The 14,418-nt window shown below is 42.5% G+C and overlaps 1 protein-coding gene across 2 annotated transcripts in view; it reads right to left on the reverse strand.

The window, feature by feature from the left end:
- ATP8A2 (ATPase phospholipid transporting 8A2) overlaps nucleotides 1-14,418 on the reverse strand; it is a 314,756-nt gene that overhangs the window by 16,289 nt on the left and 284,049 nt on the right. For both annotated transcript variants that reach the window (XM_063149059.1, XM_063149060.1), the window contains one exon: nucleotides 12,627-12,731. In XM_063149059.1, the coding sequence (XP_063005129.1) occupies nucleotides 12,627-12,731 (105 nt within the window). The remainder of the gene's footprint in view (nucleotides 1-12,626; nucleotides 12,732-14,418) is intronic.

The raw sequence follows: 14,418 nt of genomic DNA on the forward strand, positions 1-14,418 counted from the left end.
CAAGACCAGTCAAATACTATAAGATAAACCTTTAATACACAGAAGGTAATGCAACACACTTCTTCTGAATTGGATGAGTATTTTATTTAGTTACAGATATTAGATCTCCCAGTAAAATCCCTGAAGTGAAAGTGAAGTGGCTTTCTTAACTAGTAAGTGTTTGCACTTGTACAAGTCCCTGCTTTCAGAAAAGGTTTCTGCCTGCTGCTAACAGGTAACAAAGTGAAGACTTCTCTGTCTGCCTCACACTTTGATGCAAAAGTAACAACACTGGGCTCACAGGCAACAGGTTAGGCCCTGCTCACAGAAATACTGCTTGTAAATGAATCCCAAGCATTAGCCATGATTTTCAGGTTTAATTCTGCTTTCTAGTGACCCTGAGCCAGGGCCTAAACACTCCCATGGGGTCTAAGGATGGCATCTTCAGATGCATTGAGACAAAAGGATAAGAGACCATGAGATCACACTCTGATTACTGGACAGTGGTGTTCATATTCAGGAATCTTGTCAGAACGGAAGAAGTCACAAACCCAGACATTCTTATGGAAGTCACTTCCATAAGAAAGTGTCAGTGACATGGAAAGTGACAGTGAAATATGCTTTAGCTGGTTAGTCAGTAACCTCCAAGGGGGGTAAGGGAGAGGCACCATCTATCTCTAATTATATGAAGGACAAAGGACACAGACAAAATGCTTTGAACTAAATATATACTTGACTAGAACAAAAACTGGTAAAAGGTCCCAATTCTGAGAGTTTCTATGAAAAAAAAAAAAAGATTTAAAAAAATCATTAGTCAAGTCAGCCAAAATCAGATTTAGTTGCTATCAATAATGCAGAATACCTCAGGCCAGGAATACCTTTGTGATAGCTTCATAAGAGAGTCAAGATGACTTCTGCCTGCCTAGAATTCTGTGCTAGCAACATCACACAAATTCATTAAGTGAATGACAAATCAAAAGGTAAACTAAAGGCAACATGTTATTTCATAACAATGCTTTCAATTCCATGAATAAAACGACTCTTCCATCTTCCTATCTGAATTGCTCTAAGGTGTCAATGGAGACCTTAATTTTATTTTTGTATTCTCTTCTTCTTATCCCTCACAAAAGCAAACAGCCCTTAAATCCAGGCAACAAACATCTGGCTTTACACATTCAAATGAGATGCATCAAAACAAACAGAATAATTCAAAGCTGACCACAAGGTCCTGCTGTCTCATTTGCTCAAGTAATTAAAAAAAGATGAGCTTCACCACCAATTAATCTACTGAGCACTAATTAGCGTTAATGAGGATTTGGGGTATTTGGTATAGTTTGACCCAGAATGTCCTCCTGAGTCCATTAATTGACTGGTGGCAAAAGCTGGGATCACAAAGACCGGAAGGTTAAAGTGGATGCAGGTGTCTCTTAAAATTGGATCTTCCCTTTGAAAACACATGCATATCCCAGTTAAAAAAAGAAAAAATAGAAATTCAGAGCCCTCCTTCTCTTACAAAAACTGAACTCTTGTTTGTGTTTTGTTACGATTTGCCAGAGGAGATATAGAGCAGAAGCACACCAAATAGACAAATACACTCAGTTGCCACTGGTTTTAATTCACTGTCCTTCTGGATTATGAAGAATTCAGTCAGATACAGACATTAGAAATTATTTGGTTTGTTTCTGCCTTTCCCCTTTCCAGAAGGAAGAACTAGGGTGCCTAGTGGAGCCTTACCAGGGCTGCTAGAGATGACACAACTGAAGCACACAAACACATTTGCCAGCTGCCCACCCCGTGCCAAAAACATGCCAGGAACTCAGGGCAGAACCTTGGCTCTCCCGTGCAAGAGACTCAGGGTCCATGGGTAAGCCCAGAGAACAAGAAAGCTGCAGCTGTTTGCCCTATCATCTGAACACCTACAAAGCCCTCACTACACTGCCTGCAGGTGCAGCATCACTGGTTCTTCCACCCCACAGTGGAGCTGCAGCAGACAGCCACAGATAAATAATTGTTCAGCTTAGTTTAAACCAGAAAATCTAAACCTCCAAGGCTTAGGCTGAAGTTCTGTCCTTAACTCCACAGCCTCCCTCCTACCCATAAGGATTTTCAAAAGAAACAGCAGGTAAACCCTTGTTCAGTCTCTTTGCTTCCAGTGGCACACACTCTGCTAAAGATAGCCTGAAAAACTCTGGTTGGCCTGCATTATTCTCCTGTTGGAGGAAACATCTTGCAACGTGTTGCCCTCTCACTGTGACAGCAGGGACCTGAAAGAATGAGGGAGGGGAGAAGTTTTAGTAAAATATCCCATGTGGCTAAACAGAAGGTAAAAGACTACCAAGTTTCTGTCCTTGTCATCTTGGCCTGTGTATTGAATTTTGAGATGAAAAGAGGGTACTCTTCTCTCTCTTTTTAAATTTTAGAATTAAAACATAATACTTAATCTCTTCCATACATTTCAAACAATAACTTACAAAAAAAAGTTTGCTGTTTCTTGCTGACATGTTTCTGTCACTGAAAATCACATCAACATAAAATAAAAAGAGCAAGAAGAAAGGTGTGAAGCAGACCTCTCCAGCTTTGATCAATTCTAATCACCAAATCCTTTACAAGCAGATTGTTCATTTTCATTTCAGTCTCTTGGCTCTCAAACTCCCTTATGTGTCTTCTGAAGAGAATCAGAGGTTCAAGCACAATGGCTTCTCCCCAAGTACAACTGGCAGAGAGGCCTTTCAGATCCCTCTCTGGCTGCTAGGACATGGCATGTATTCCTGAGGATTTATTCACAAGTTCCATCTCACCTTTCACACAACATAACACTGCTTAAAGGCTTACAGCATCGATCACAGTGCTGGCAGACATAGAGCAAGAACTGTACACCAGGCAGAGGCTGTGGCCACACCTCTGTAACTGGCCAGAGGAAACTACTGTTCTTCCTCAGATAGTCCTTGCTGGATGAGGGCATCCCCCCAGAACCACCCCAGGCCTTGGTTTAACGGGGTTTTTTTTAAGTTTAGAATTGTTGGAAATTATACAGCGGGCAGAGACATAACTAGCATAGGCTCAGCATAAGGAGAACATTAAAAACAACATTATTTCAGACCAGGAATTCAAAATTAAAGCATGCAAATAATCACAAATGCAAGTCACACTAAGGCCGAGGGCTCAGCAAAACTCTATGGTCAAACACCCAGAATATCCCAGGGCTGGGGAAGAAAGGCCCAGCTGGCTCAGAGAGCAATTGTGTCTCCATGCTCTGGCTGCAGTGACATCACAGAGAGGATTCACCCTCCTACACAACTGCCAAAGTGGCAATGAGGGGCTTCTGCTGGCTTCCCTCTCTCATCCACAAAGAAGAGATGTTATTTTTTGTTATCTACATTTGATTGCAGGAATGTTTTACTCTGAGGTCAGAGTAGGAGGTCCTTTTAATTTAAAAGGCAAACAGGCATTACTGATAATGAAGCGGCAATGTAATCAAAGGAAATCTCTGGAGCATTTCACAAGGAAGTGTCTGAGGCATATAAACAGTAAAACAAAAAAAAAAAAAAAACCCAGCATTTTCTTTGCAGAGTCAGCATCTACAAACACTGCTCCTTAATCACTCTGGATCCAGCTGAAATAGACATCCCAAACTACGCTTTTGCATTTTACTGTAAATACACAGCATGCCATTAATAAAAACCCACGACTAGGACACCAAAGGGTCACCAGGCAAAAACCACAGAGGAACGAAGACAGAAGTGCTGTCTGTGCCACTAGCAGGCTGGGAGGTGCCAGAAGTTACTTGTCAGAGGTGACTCCTGCAGCAGCCAGCCAGGATTTAAGGAGTACCAAGTCCTTGCTGAGGCCTCAGCAACAGCCAGCTTTCCAGAGAAGCTGAGCTCTTACCCTCTGCCACGGTGTAGCACTTCCAGGACTTCTTAGTGCAACAAGCTCCCCTCCAGGTACTTCCAAAGCACATGTGAAAGCCATAGAGCAACCTTCCCTCTTTATAAATTGTATTTGACATTATCCAGCCAAAATGCCTGATAAGCACCAAATGCATCTGGATGTGTGGCCCTGCAAGGCTGACTTGGAGCATGTTGAGAGCAGCCAGCTCTCCAGTCCATGAGAACATGGAGTATTGAGCTCAGCCCACATGCAGCTGCAAGTTTTTTATGCTGCTTGGATGTGAAATGGTTAAAAGAGTGTTCTATACCTTCAGCAGCAGCCCCATGGATGTCCTGGTGGTGACTGATGGCTAAAGCAGCTCCTGCCCCCACCAGTCAGCGACCTGACAGTGCTCCCCACATCACCCCACTTCTGTCAGCTCACACATGACATGGATCCAAACAGTGGAGCTGATCCAGAGAAGCAGCTGGGGCAAAGACGGGCAGTATGACCACGGCTGGCAATGAGTGGTTTGGGAAACTGTTAAGGCAGCCTAGCAGCCCCATCAACAGGAACCCAAGGATGCATGGCCCTCACCAAAGCCCTGAAGAAACACTGCTGTTCCAGGCTGCGACTTGGCTTGGCAGCAGGCTACTCCAGCCAAACAGCAGCTCTCCCTCTGTGTCCCAGAGGTCTGCATGGAGGAGCACCTGCAGCCAGTGTGCAGCAGCAGCGCCCAGGGCAGGCGCTCACAGGTCTGCCTGCGTTGCCACACCAGACTGTACCCATGGCAGAATCACCCTGCAGCAGCAGATGGAGGCCAGGACATGCTGCGAGCTCCAGTCAGCCCCCATTTGCAGTACATATATAGAGTTCTGGGGTCAAATTCTTCACTCTAAATCCACAGAAACCCCTTCAAGTTGGTCCTTAAAGTCATATGGCTAAAAGCAGGAAAAAGCTTTTCCTTTTCATGATAAGCAAAGATGATTTACATTTTCTTTTTTTCAATAACAATGTCTTAAGGTAGAAAAGTCAGATCCTTCTTTGATTCCTAAAATCACTAGGACAATCCATTCTCACCTTCATTTTTGAGACTGTTATTCCTAAACTTCTCTCAAAGACTACTTAGAATGATATTGGGTTTGCATAGCAAGGTTTTGGTAGTGGGAGGCTACTGGGGTGGCTTCTAGGAGAAGCTGCCATAAGCTTCTCCCACATCCTACAGAGTCAAAGCCAGCCAGCTCCAAGATGGAATAACACTGCAGGTTTGATAGGCACCTTAGGTCCAGTCAGGGTGAGCCCACTGTAAAAAGACCAAGCACTTTTAAAAAATACAGTCTAAAAATATCAGCGCTGAACATCACATTCCTCTCTGAAATGTAGCAATCCTAAGAAAATAATGGCGGTCTCTCTCTGCTTAAAGTACCTCTCATTTCCAAGCACTGCAAACACTAAGCACGTGTGTATGCATTTCTTTGGGGGGTGGAAGGCAGACATCACTGTCAGATGTCCTAAAGTCAACTAACTTAAATCAAAACTTGAAGCTGCCCAGTTTTGCCCTCAGCCTTCCCAAAACAGGGGAACTGACCCAATTTAAACGTCTGAGAAGCAGAAAAGGCTAAATGTGGTTTGCTGCTTTTTAGCTACCCTTCTTTTGGTATCAGTGCTGTTGACTTCTTGTCCCTAAGTGCCTCACTTTGCACTTACTCTGCTGGGTGCTTGGTCATATCCTATACAGATAAGGTGGCAATACAGTTGCAATTATAACATTCTTTTCCTACTCACTCATTTTTTTCAGAAGTAGTCACCTTGGAGGGTGAAGTCTTCTGTGCTTGGTCTCTGTGTACAGATTTTTTTCTGGTTTGGGGTTTTTGTGTGTGGATTTTTAAAAAAATCTAAACTTACTGGTATACTAGAAGTTCACTTACATACTTTTACTGAAGTTAAGATTACTTCTGTCTTCAAAAACTCTAAACTCCTTAAACTCCTCCAATCAGCTTTGTTTTTTTTTTTTTTTGCTTTTCCTTACAGAAAAGCTAAAGAACAGTTCAAGGCAACAACAAAAAATGAACCTTGAAAGTTTCATGAACACAATTCAGAGCACAGCCCAGGACAATTGGTTGAACTGAAAAAAAAAAAAATCGAACCCAAATTGCTTTTCTTTAAGCTTTTAAGTATTTTGTAATTATCCACTAAATATTTAACACCTAATACAACTTGTGTTTTCTTGTTCTTGCTACGCTTAACTTGGCACTTTATTCTTTACTGCAAATCAGTGATGAGAATGCAGACTGTCCTGCCTCTCTTCAGAGACTGGGTTAGGCAGCAAAGGAGTCAGGGTCCAGGCAGACTGCTGAAGCCATTAGGCTGGAACAGTTGTTATGGAGCAGTTCTCCTGCTGTGCAGCCTGGAGGGAAGATTTCTTCCTCCCTCCCCTGTGGAGATCCTCAGTGCCCAACCCAGTAAGTCAGGATTAGGCATCAGAGAGATTGGCCCCTTAATCAGTTTTAACTCTCATCTTGTAATGTTCCTTTTTCCTAATCTTTCTTTTCAATTTACAACTTCATTCTGGTCTTTGTTCTAATACTGTACCTCCATCAACTTTGACTTTGATAGCAGATTTGATCACAGCTGTAAATCCTTCTCCGGGTCACCAGGTTTTAACCCTATTTGTGCAGTGGATTTCCCTCAAGGTTACATGATAGCTACAACCAGGATGGCAAATAATTAATTGCACTGGAGAAGGGGAATGTCAACTCTAACAGGTTTGCACTAGCAAGCAGGCACTTGGGTCCCCAGTGCCAGTGGGAACATGGTAAATCCCCCTTCAGTCCTCTGGCCAGGTTATGAATCCCTTTCTGTCCTCTGCCCCTCCCCACCTCTGCCCCACAGCCTCCTCAAAGTGGAATCAAACCTGGTAATTTCAAGTGCCTCACACATAGGGGTTAGAAATGTCAGAAATAAATTGTACATATTAAATGAGGAAATAATGTGATGATTCCTTACTGATATGGGACAGAAGGGAGAGAGAAAAGGACAAGCATGGAATAAAAGAAAATTATGCTTTTTCCAAATTCCATACATGAATGTTTACCATATGGAATCAAAGAATTTAAAAAAAAACCCTACTGATATAATTTTATGTGCTTTTTGCTAGTAAAAGGAGTCTAATATCTTTTTACTAGAAAACCTGCAAGGAAAAATCGTAAATATGCCAGTCACTTTCTTGTGTATGCTGGTGGAGAAATTGCACCTTTCCTTCCAGAAATGGTGTGAAGAACATCTGGAAAAATTGATAAAGAGGATGCTGAGACCTCAAAACCCAAAATACACCTCTCCCCTCTTCAACCTCATTTTATGTTCAGCTGCAGTGTATGGGCTGGATTCAGATCACAGTCATGCACATCCTGAGTAAATACATCGAAGTCAACACATTTCATGAAACAAGAATTTGGCTCCAAACATCCCATGCTGTTTAACCAGCTGAAAGCACAAGACTGAGCTTGATTCAAGTAAGATTCACTGCACCTGCTGATGCAAAGGGGCCTCAATGGCATGGTCTCCCTGTTCCAGTAGATGTAACTTGGGGTGCATCAGTACAGAGTACTTTGAAATACAATCAGCCCAAGCCTCACTCCTCTTGATCCTAATGAAAAAGCTTGCCTCTTCCTCAGGAGCCAGGAGATCAGGTCCTCACCTCATTCATGTATTTCTCAAAAGTTAGGTCTGTTTTACCATTTCTGCCTCTGCCAGTGAGAGGCTGAGCCTCTGCCACTCAGTTCTCTGCACAGCCACAAGCCCAAGGCAAGTTTCCCATGCTGCCCTCTTGCTCCTCCCCAGGGACCTGTGGAGCAGGGAAATCTCCAAGGATGCCTGTGTCAGCTCACTGATTACCTACCATGTTATACAGCTATTGAAATGAGACAGGCACCTGCCCTCCCACACCAAATAAAACCAAGGCCAAGACAGAAAATACAACTTGCTCTCAGGGCGAGAGCTGGTCATGAACTTTTCAGCAAAGAAACTGGGTTAGATTTGGTGAGAAGTACTAAAATGAAAGAGAATCTACACCAGAATGTCTCCTTGTTGAAAACAGACAATGGAGAGACTGTGGGGAGCTGCTGTTTTAGGTGCACTGGAAAAAACAGTATTTGTTTTATGATATGGAGATGAAAGCGGCACCACAGCCATCACCAGTGGGTGTCTGAGAGCAGCCAAAGTACAGGGGCATTCAGAAAAATGCTGTGCAAACACACACTGCAGCTATACCTTGCTAGGTCTGTAGTCACTTCCCTTCACTTTTGTTCAAGGCAAGACTCTGCCTCCCAGATTTCTGACTCGTTAGAAGAAATTCTTCCCAACACTTGAGCCATGTGGGCACTTTTCTGCAACAGTCCAGAGAGGTCCTTCAGCTCCTTGTAAAGTGTACAAATCATGAAAGCCACATTGTTCTTCAGTATCAAACAATCTAATCCTGCCCACCGACCAATTCATAACAGGACAGAAAAACAACCAAAAAGCCACTTTCAAAGGGAGCTCTCTGGCAATTCCAAGACAGAGAAACCCTCTGGAACAGGAAATCTACTGTCGCGAAGAGGGTGCTGCACAGCTTTGCTCACTCTCCATTAGTTGGCCAGTGGAGCAATAAAGTGACATGGGTTTCCAAAGCAAAGTTTGCTTTGGTGCCTAATCAGGGTTTACTCCACCTGAACTCTTGCTGACTTCAATGAGAGGGTAGATGGAGTGAAAAATGAATGAGGACTTGAAGGTTTGGCCCTTTACGAGCCAAGATTTAAGTTGTAAACTTATTTAAAGACACAAAAATCTCTGCAGCTGAACTCAATGCTGCTTTTGAACACAAACCTTGTTTGTTTTCTTTGTGTAAATCTTTACATGTTAGCATGATTAAATCTGCTGGGCAGGTGTCTCCTCATGTCCATGTTTGCTTTGGCTCATGAGCTACCCCTCTCACCTCTCCAAATTCATGAAAATTTAGTGTTAAATCCTGCCTTTTGTTACATGAGAGTGCCAGGGAGCCCCTCTCCCTTCCTAACCAAGGCGTGCTCATGCCACAGCTGGGCTGGAGTCCAGCCCAGCACTGCCAGGTGCCCAGGCTGGGGAAGGCAAGTGTGGGTACTCATCTTCCACAGGTAGGCAAGCATGGCATGGGATCCACCATAGCCCCTCACTGCACACTCACTCTCCTGCTTCTCAAGCCATTTCTGGAGTTTCCAGTTTTCTAAATACATGTTCACCCTGATTAATTCCCTGCTTTTGGAATTATCTTACTTTGTCATCATCCCAGCCTCTACCAAACTTAAGTTTTCAGCTGTCCAGATGAGACATATAAAGGAATAAGAGCATGACCTGTTAAAGCTCAAGATTATACACTTGCTATAATCTCCAAGCATCACTCTAATGCTGTTTGCAAGGTTTCTGGGACCCAGCCGTACTGCCCAGGGTGCTGACACTCTGCCCTGCACAGACCAAACAGTTCCTCATCAACCACTTGCCTTGCTGTTCATTCCTAGCCACAGCAGGGAAAAACTGTGCACCTGCTTTTTTAGAGCAATACAAGCAAATTCAATTTTAGAAACTGTTCAAAGGGCCTAAGATTCAGAAAGATATAACTAGTGAAGAGCACTAGTGAAGACATTTATTATTACCCCAGAAGAATGTGCCTAGCAAGAACAGCTGTCAGGGTGAAGATCCTCTGAGACAGGATATGAATATATAGGTATCAAGTGGCACACACAGCTCACCCAAAACTCCTTCCCAAAGCACAGCAAGGACCCAGGTGATATCTGCCCACATTTAACAACGATTCAGCTGAGTCACAGCAAACTGCTGGCATCCTCTTGTGCAAGTCTAGAGGCACTCACTGCTTTCCAGGCTTTGCAAACTGCTTTTTGTTTAGCAGACTAGTTCTGAACACTCAGATCTTGCACCTCATTTTTTGTCTAAGATCTAGGAAATGAAAAAAAACAATTAGCTCCCTAAATCCTGCTCTTATCTATAATTGGGTGTGAGCTTTTTTGTTGTTTGTTTGTGAAAAACATTGAACAAAACCAGTGTCCTCCATGGAGGCCAGGAAAATGGACCCCGATGACAGCCAGCTTATCTTCCACAGCTGCCTGAACAAACCAGCACCTAATGGGCATGTTCTCAGGAGCACTTCCAGCCAAGGACTGAGGTGACAGATGGACTCATGCAGTTTTTACACAGCTCTCTATTTTCTATAAGAAATGAGGAGAGTCCTGTTACTCTCCCTTCCTGCACAGTGTCACATTGCCAGAAATACCCCAAGAGCAATGGGGCTGTGGGCAGGAGGGGAGAGCAGAGCATGAACCTTAGCACATGTTTCCACCAGCTTCAAGGAAATATTTTAAAAATAAGGAACATGAACCAGAGAGTCTAACTGAAGAAAGCTCCCACTCTATTTCTTTCCCACCCTCATCCTTCCCTTTGGACAAGCTCACGATTTCTAGCAGGTGTGAAAGAGCCATGAGACAAACAAAAGAGATAAAAGACAGAACAACTCTGAAGGGGAGTGGGGAGGCCACAACACAAGCACAGCACACCAGCTCCAAGCAGGCAGAGGCACTCTACCATTATCTAGCTCACAGATGGACCACCCAGAAAATCTGGGAGCAATTAGGAATGAGAACAAACAAATGCATGGAAAGAAGGGGGGAGGGAAAATGGGAAGGAGGGCCAGAAGGGATTCCTTACATCATCTCCATGCAAGCGTTTCGAGAATGAAGTGAAGCTATATGGAGGAGGAATGCAGATGAAAGAGTTTGCAGTGAGAATGCAATAAAGCAAAAGGCTATGAAAACATGGAGTGTATGAATGAATTACAACATGGCCGTGAAATTTACAGAAAGTCAGGACAGTGTGTAAACAGAGAAGAAACCCATCAAGCTCTTGGAGACACAGACATGCACATATAAACAGATCAAATGCTGACTGTCTCTCTCTCACTGTTAACAGCAATTCAACCCACCCTGCAACCCAGGGATGCACCAGGCACAAAACTGACTCATGCTCCTCTCTGACTGTCAATAACAGGCATTAAATACTGGCAGGAAAACACAAATGCTTCGAACCAGCACCAGTATAACCTCACTTAACTGCATGGACAGGAGCCACAGCAACACCCAGGCAACTCACAGAGCTCATACCAGAGCTATGTGCCTGGGAACAATCAGTTTTCTGCTGGTCTGGTATCCACTTACCTGGCATCTAATCACACTATCAGTCAGCACTTCAGAACACCACGTTACACCTTTCTTGTCTGGGGAGACTGACCTGATTTTGGTACTAAGTGCTTTGCCTTCAACTGACTTCAAAATGATTGCTCAGCCTTCTAAGAACAAGGCCCATTATTTAATTAAATGCCTGATATTAAGCATCTTTGTTGGTTATAACTGTGGCATAGAAGGTTGCCTTTGTTGCTGCAAAGTTTGTTTTCTCTTAAATAATTTGATGTGCAGTTTGTGACTTTTGCTAGTGAGCAGAATTTATAAACTCTGTTTTGCTGGATCCAAGAGTCGCAGCAGAAAAATTACTCAAAAACTGAAGATACCAAGTGTTTTGAAGTGATCTTAATCAATAACACTGTGTTTACTTTGTCTTGGCCTCAGAGAAGCAAACTCTGGTCCCTAAGGACATCTTATAAACACATTAAAGTTCACACAAGCTTTTTTAAAAGCTTTTCAGTTTACCATAATCTCAGTAAATCACTGCCTGATAATTTTCCCTAAAACCAGTCCTTATTAACACACAAATTCAGTTGAAAAAAAATCTACTATCTGCTTGTCTTAGCAGCAGCTAAAATATGGCAATTAGTTTACCTTAGAATAGACATCAAAGGCTCAAAGGATGACCCTGCCCCAGAAGAACAAAATCTTTTAAAAGCCCCATTCCACTCAGTTTGCTAGTTTATAAGGTTTGCTAAAATCCGGTTTAATGATCATGTAGTTTCTTAGCAGGTCATGTGGTGCCACATTGTGTAAGGAACAGAAGAGTTAGTTCTAAAACCTTTTTGAACTTGGGGAGCTTTTCCGACCAGCTGATGCAGAACCACATTCTGAGATGGTAAATGAAACTGTTGGATGCAAAAGCCTCACCATGATTTTCTTTAGCTTCTTTCAGAAGAGACAAAAGTTCCCACACAACACATACTCTCTGTGTACAATGAAAGGTTCAATAATAGCAATATATTCAAGTCCATATGGTGTGGTTATAAGGGAGAGGCACAACGAGAAACTGAGAACCCTGAAGGCAAGAGACCTGCAAGCTGTAGTGAAAAAAGCAAAAGCATAAAAAAAACCTCTTAAGGTGAAACCGAACAAAGTAGTAGGGCACAATGGATTAAGCCAGTTCTCCGTTTAGCTACAGTCATAATATCCTGCGCTGCTGACAGTTCCCTCTCCTGACGTGATAATCTTTTTGTTTTGTTTTTTGATGACATAACAAAGTGCTTTGAAAACCAGCCTGCCTCAGGGGCCAGGTAAGAGCACTACATGTTACCATGCAGGAGACTGAGCAGCAGCTTCCAACAGACCCTCACAGCAATAATGCAGGAGAAATGAAAATGGAAGGGCTGGTTTCTGTGAGGGGAACAGACACATATGAAAGGGAACAGCAATAAATAAATAATACAGGAGAAGAAGCCTTATTAGCCTGTCTACAATCAGATTTTAATAGTGAATAAGAAATAGGGAGGGGAGAGGAAAAGAAGGGTCTGGTTTAAACATTTAGCATAGACTTGCCTCTTTCCATTACTATCACGAAGCATGGCTTTTCCCAGTTCTCTTGTCTTTGTTTCCAACTCCTTAACTTGCTCCAGCAACGTTTTACGGTAGGTATGCTTCGCCCTATACCGCAAGGAAAGGACAAAAAACAAAACAAAAAAGCCACGTGAATATTGTTTTGCTACAAACCCCCAGTTTTACCTCTCAGGTGAGAGGCATAGGGCTCTCCCTTGAAGGATTTGGGAAATAAAGTACAGTGTATGCATGTTAGTTCGTGTTGACAATACCTGGGGAAAAATACACACGAAATGACAAATCAGGACGACTTCAAATTAAAGAGAGCTCAGCCACTTCAACACAGCACTCAAAACCTAGCCAAGCAGCAATGCTATGGGACCACAGAGACCTGACCCTGCTGCCGTGGGACTGCTCAGGACCCGGGTACTCAGACAAAAGAGCTGGGATTCATTGAATATTCATGGCAGTAAAACATGAATCCACTCGGTCTTTTGAGCTACGCGTGGCACCGCTCTGAAAACCAGAGCAGAGTCTCAGCTAATAATTGCCATTCAAGCCCCTTGATTTTCATTTATCAGTCTCCTGTGACTGGAAAGGCACTTCTCTCCTCAATGAACTTCCAAACTGACAGTGACAAGACTGGCTGTGTCCTCCTACTTTTTCAGCTTGAGGATTCAAAGAGTAATCCATGCACCACACATGCAATCAAAGTTTAGAGTGCAATCTAGAGTCCCGCATGAAGAGACTTGGACCTTTCCCCCCACCCCAGGTTCACCTACTGCTCCAGGGCTATTATACCTAAATTACATTGACATAGAGGAGACAATCGAGTCCCCTTTTTCTTTCTTGACCTGTACAAAGCAAGAACACAAAATGCAGGAATCTTTCTCACATGGGCAGTTTTTGATCAGCTTCCTCTTTTGTGCCAGTTAAAGGAGGACAAGTGTCCCATGAGAATATATTGATTTGCATGTGACTGCACAATAAGCCTACAAACAAGATGGAGCCAAGTTGGCTGAGACACTACTTGCTTCATAGCATTAAATTAATATTCTTCAGCTCAAAGGTGGCAAAAATTTCTTTACAAGTTTTATAAAACATGCAGACATTAAAATCTTTAGCCAATTATACAAAACAGTGTTAAAACTCCCTCTAACAGAAAAATAACAACAGGTGTATATGTAATTAAAAATAATGAAGATGCATTTATTTTTAAAAAGTATCATACTACTGCTCCTTCCACAGGGAATAAGAAACAAAGACCACAAAATGTTTACTGGCACTGTTTATAATGACAGTGCCTTGATACTGATACTAGGATATCTAAGTTCTCTGGTCTTCGTGTTGCTGAATTATGCTCCAAATACCTAAAAATGAGAAGCTAAAATGAAAACAACTTTCAAAACACATCTGCAGTTAAAAGAAAAAAAAAAAACAAACAGAAGATGAAGCACAGCAAAATATGAAGGTAAAGATTATCAGGATGTACTTAGAATGGTATATTGTTGAAACAAACCACCAAAGGTGTATGATTTGTAACACCAACATACTGTGTCAAAAGAAATGAGTAGCAAAGGTATTTTTAAAATGCATAATGCTTCTGCAATGGGAGATTACCAACAGCTGCACAGAAATTATTAGATTCAAGTTGCTATAACTAGTTAGGCCAATGATTAGACTGGTCTCCTCTTTGAGGAAGGGAAAGTATAGCTATTAAAATGAGAAAGCTTTGAGGCTATTAATTTTTTAAGCTTTTCAGTTGAATTCACTATCACAGTCTTTAATTTAAATA

The sequence above is a fragment of the Melospiza melodia genome, chromosome 2 (genome assembly GCF_035770615.1).
Source record: "Melospiza melodia melodia isolate bMelMel2 chromosome 2, bMelMel2.pri, whole genome shotgun sequence".
Classification (NCBI taxonomy): Eukaryota; Metazoa; Chordata; class Aves; order Passeriformes; family Passerellidae; genus Melospiza; species Melospiza melodia.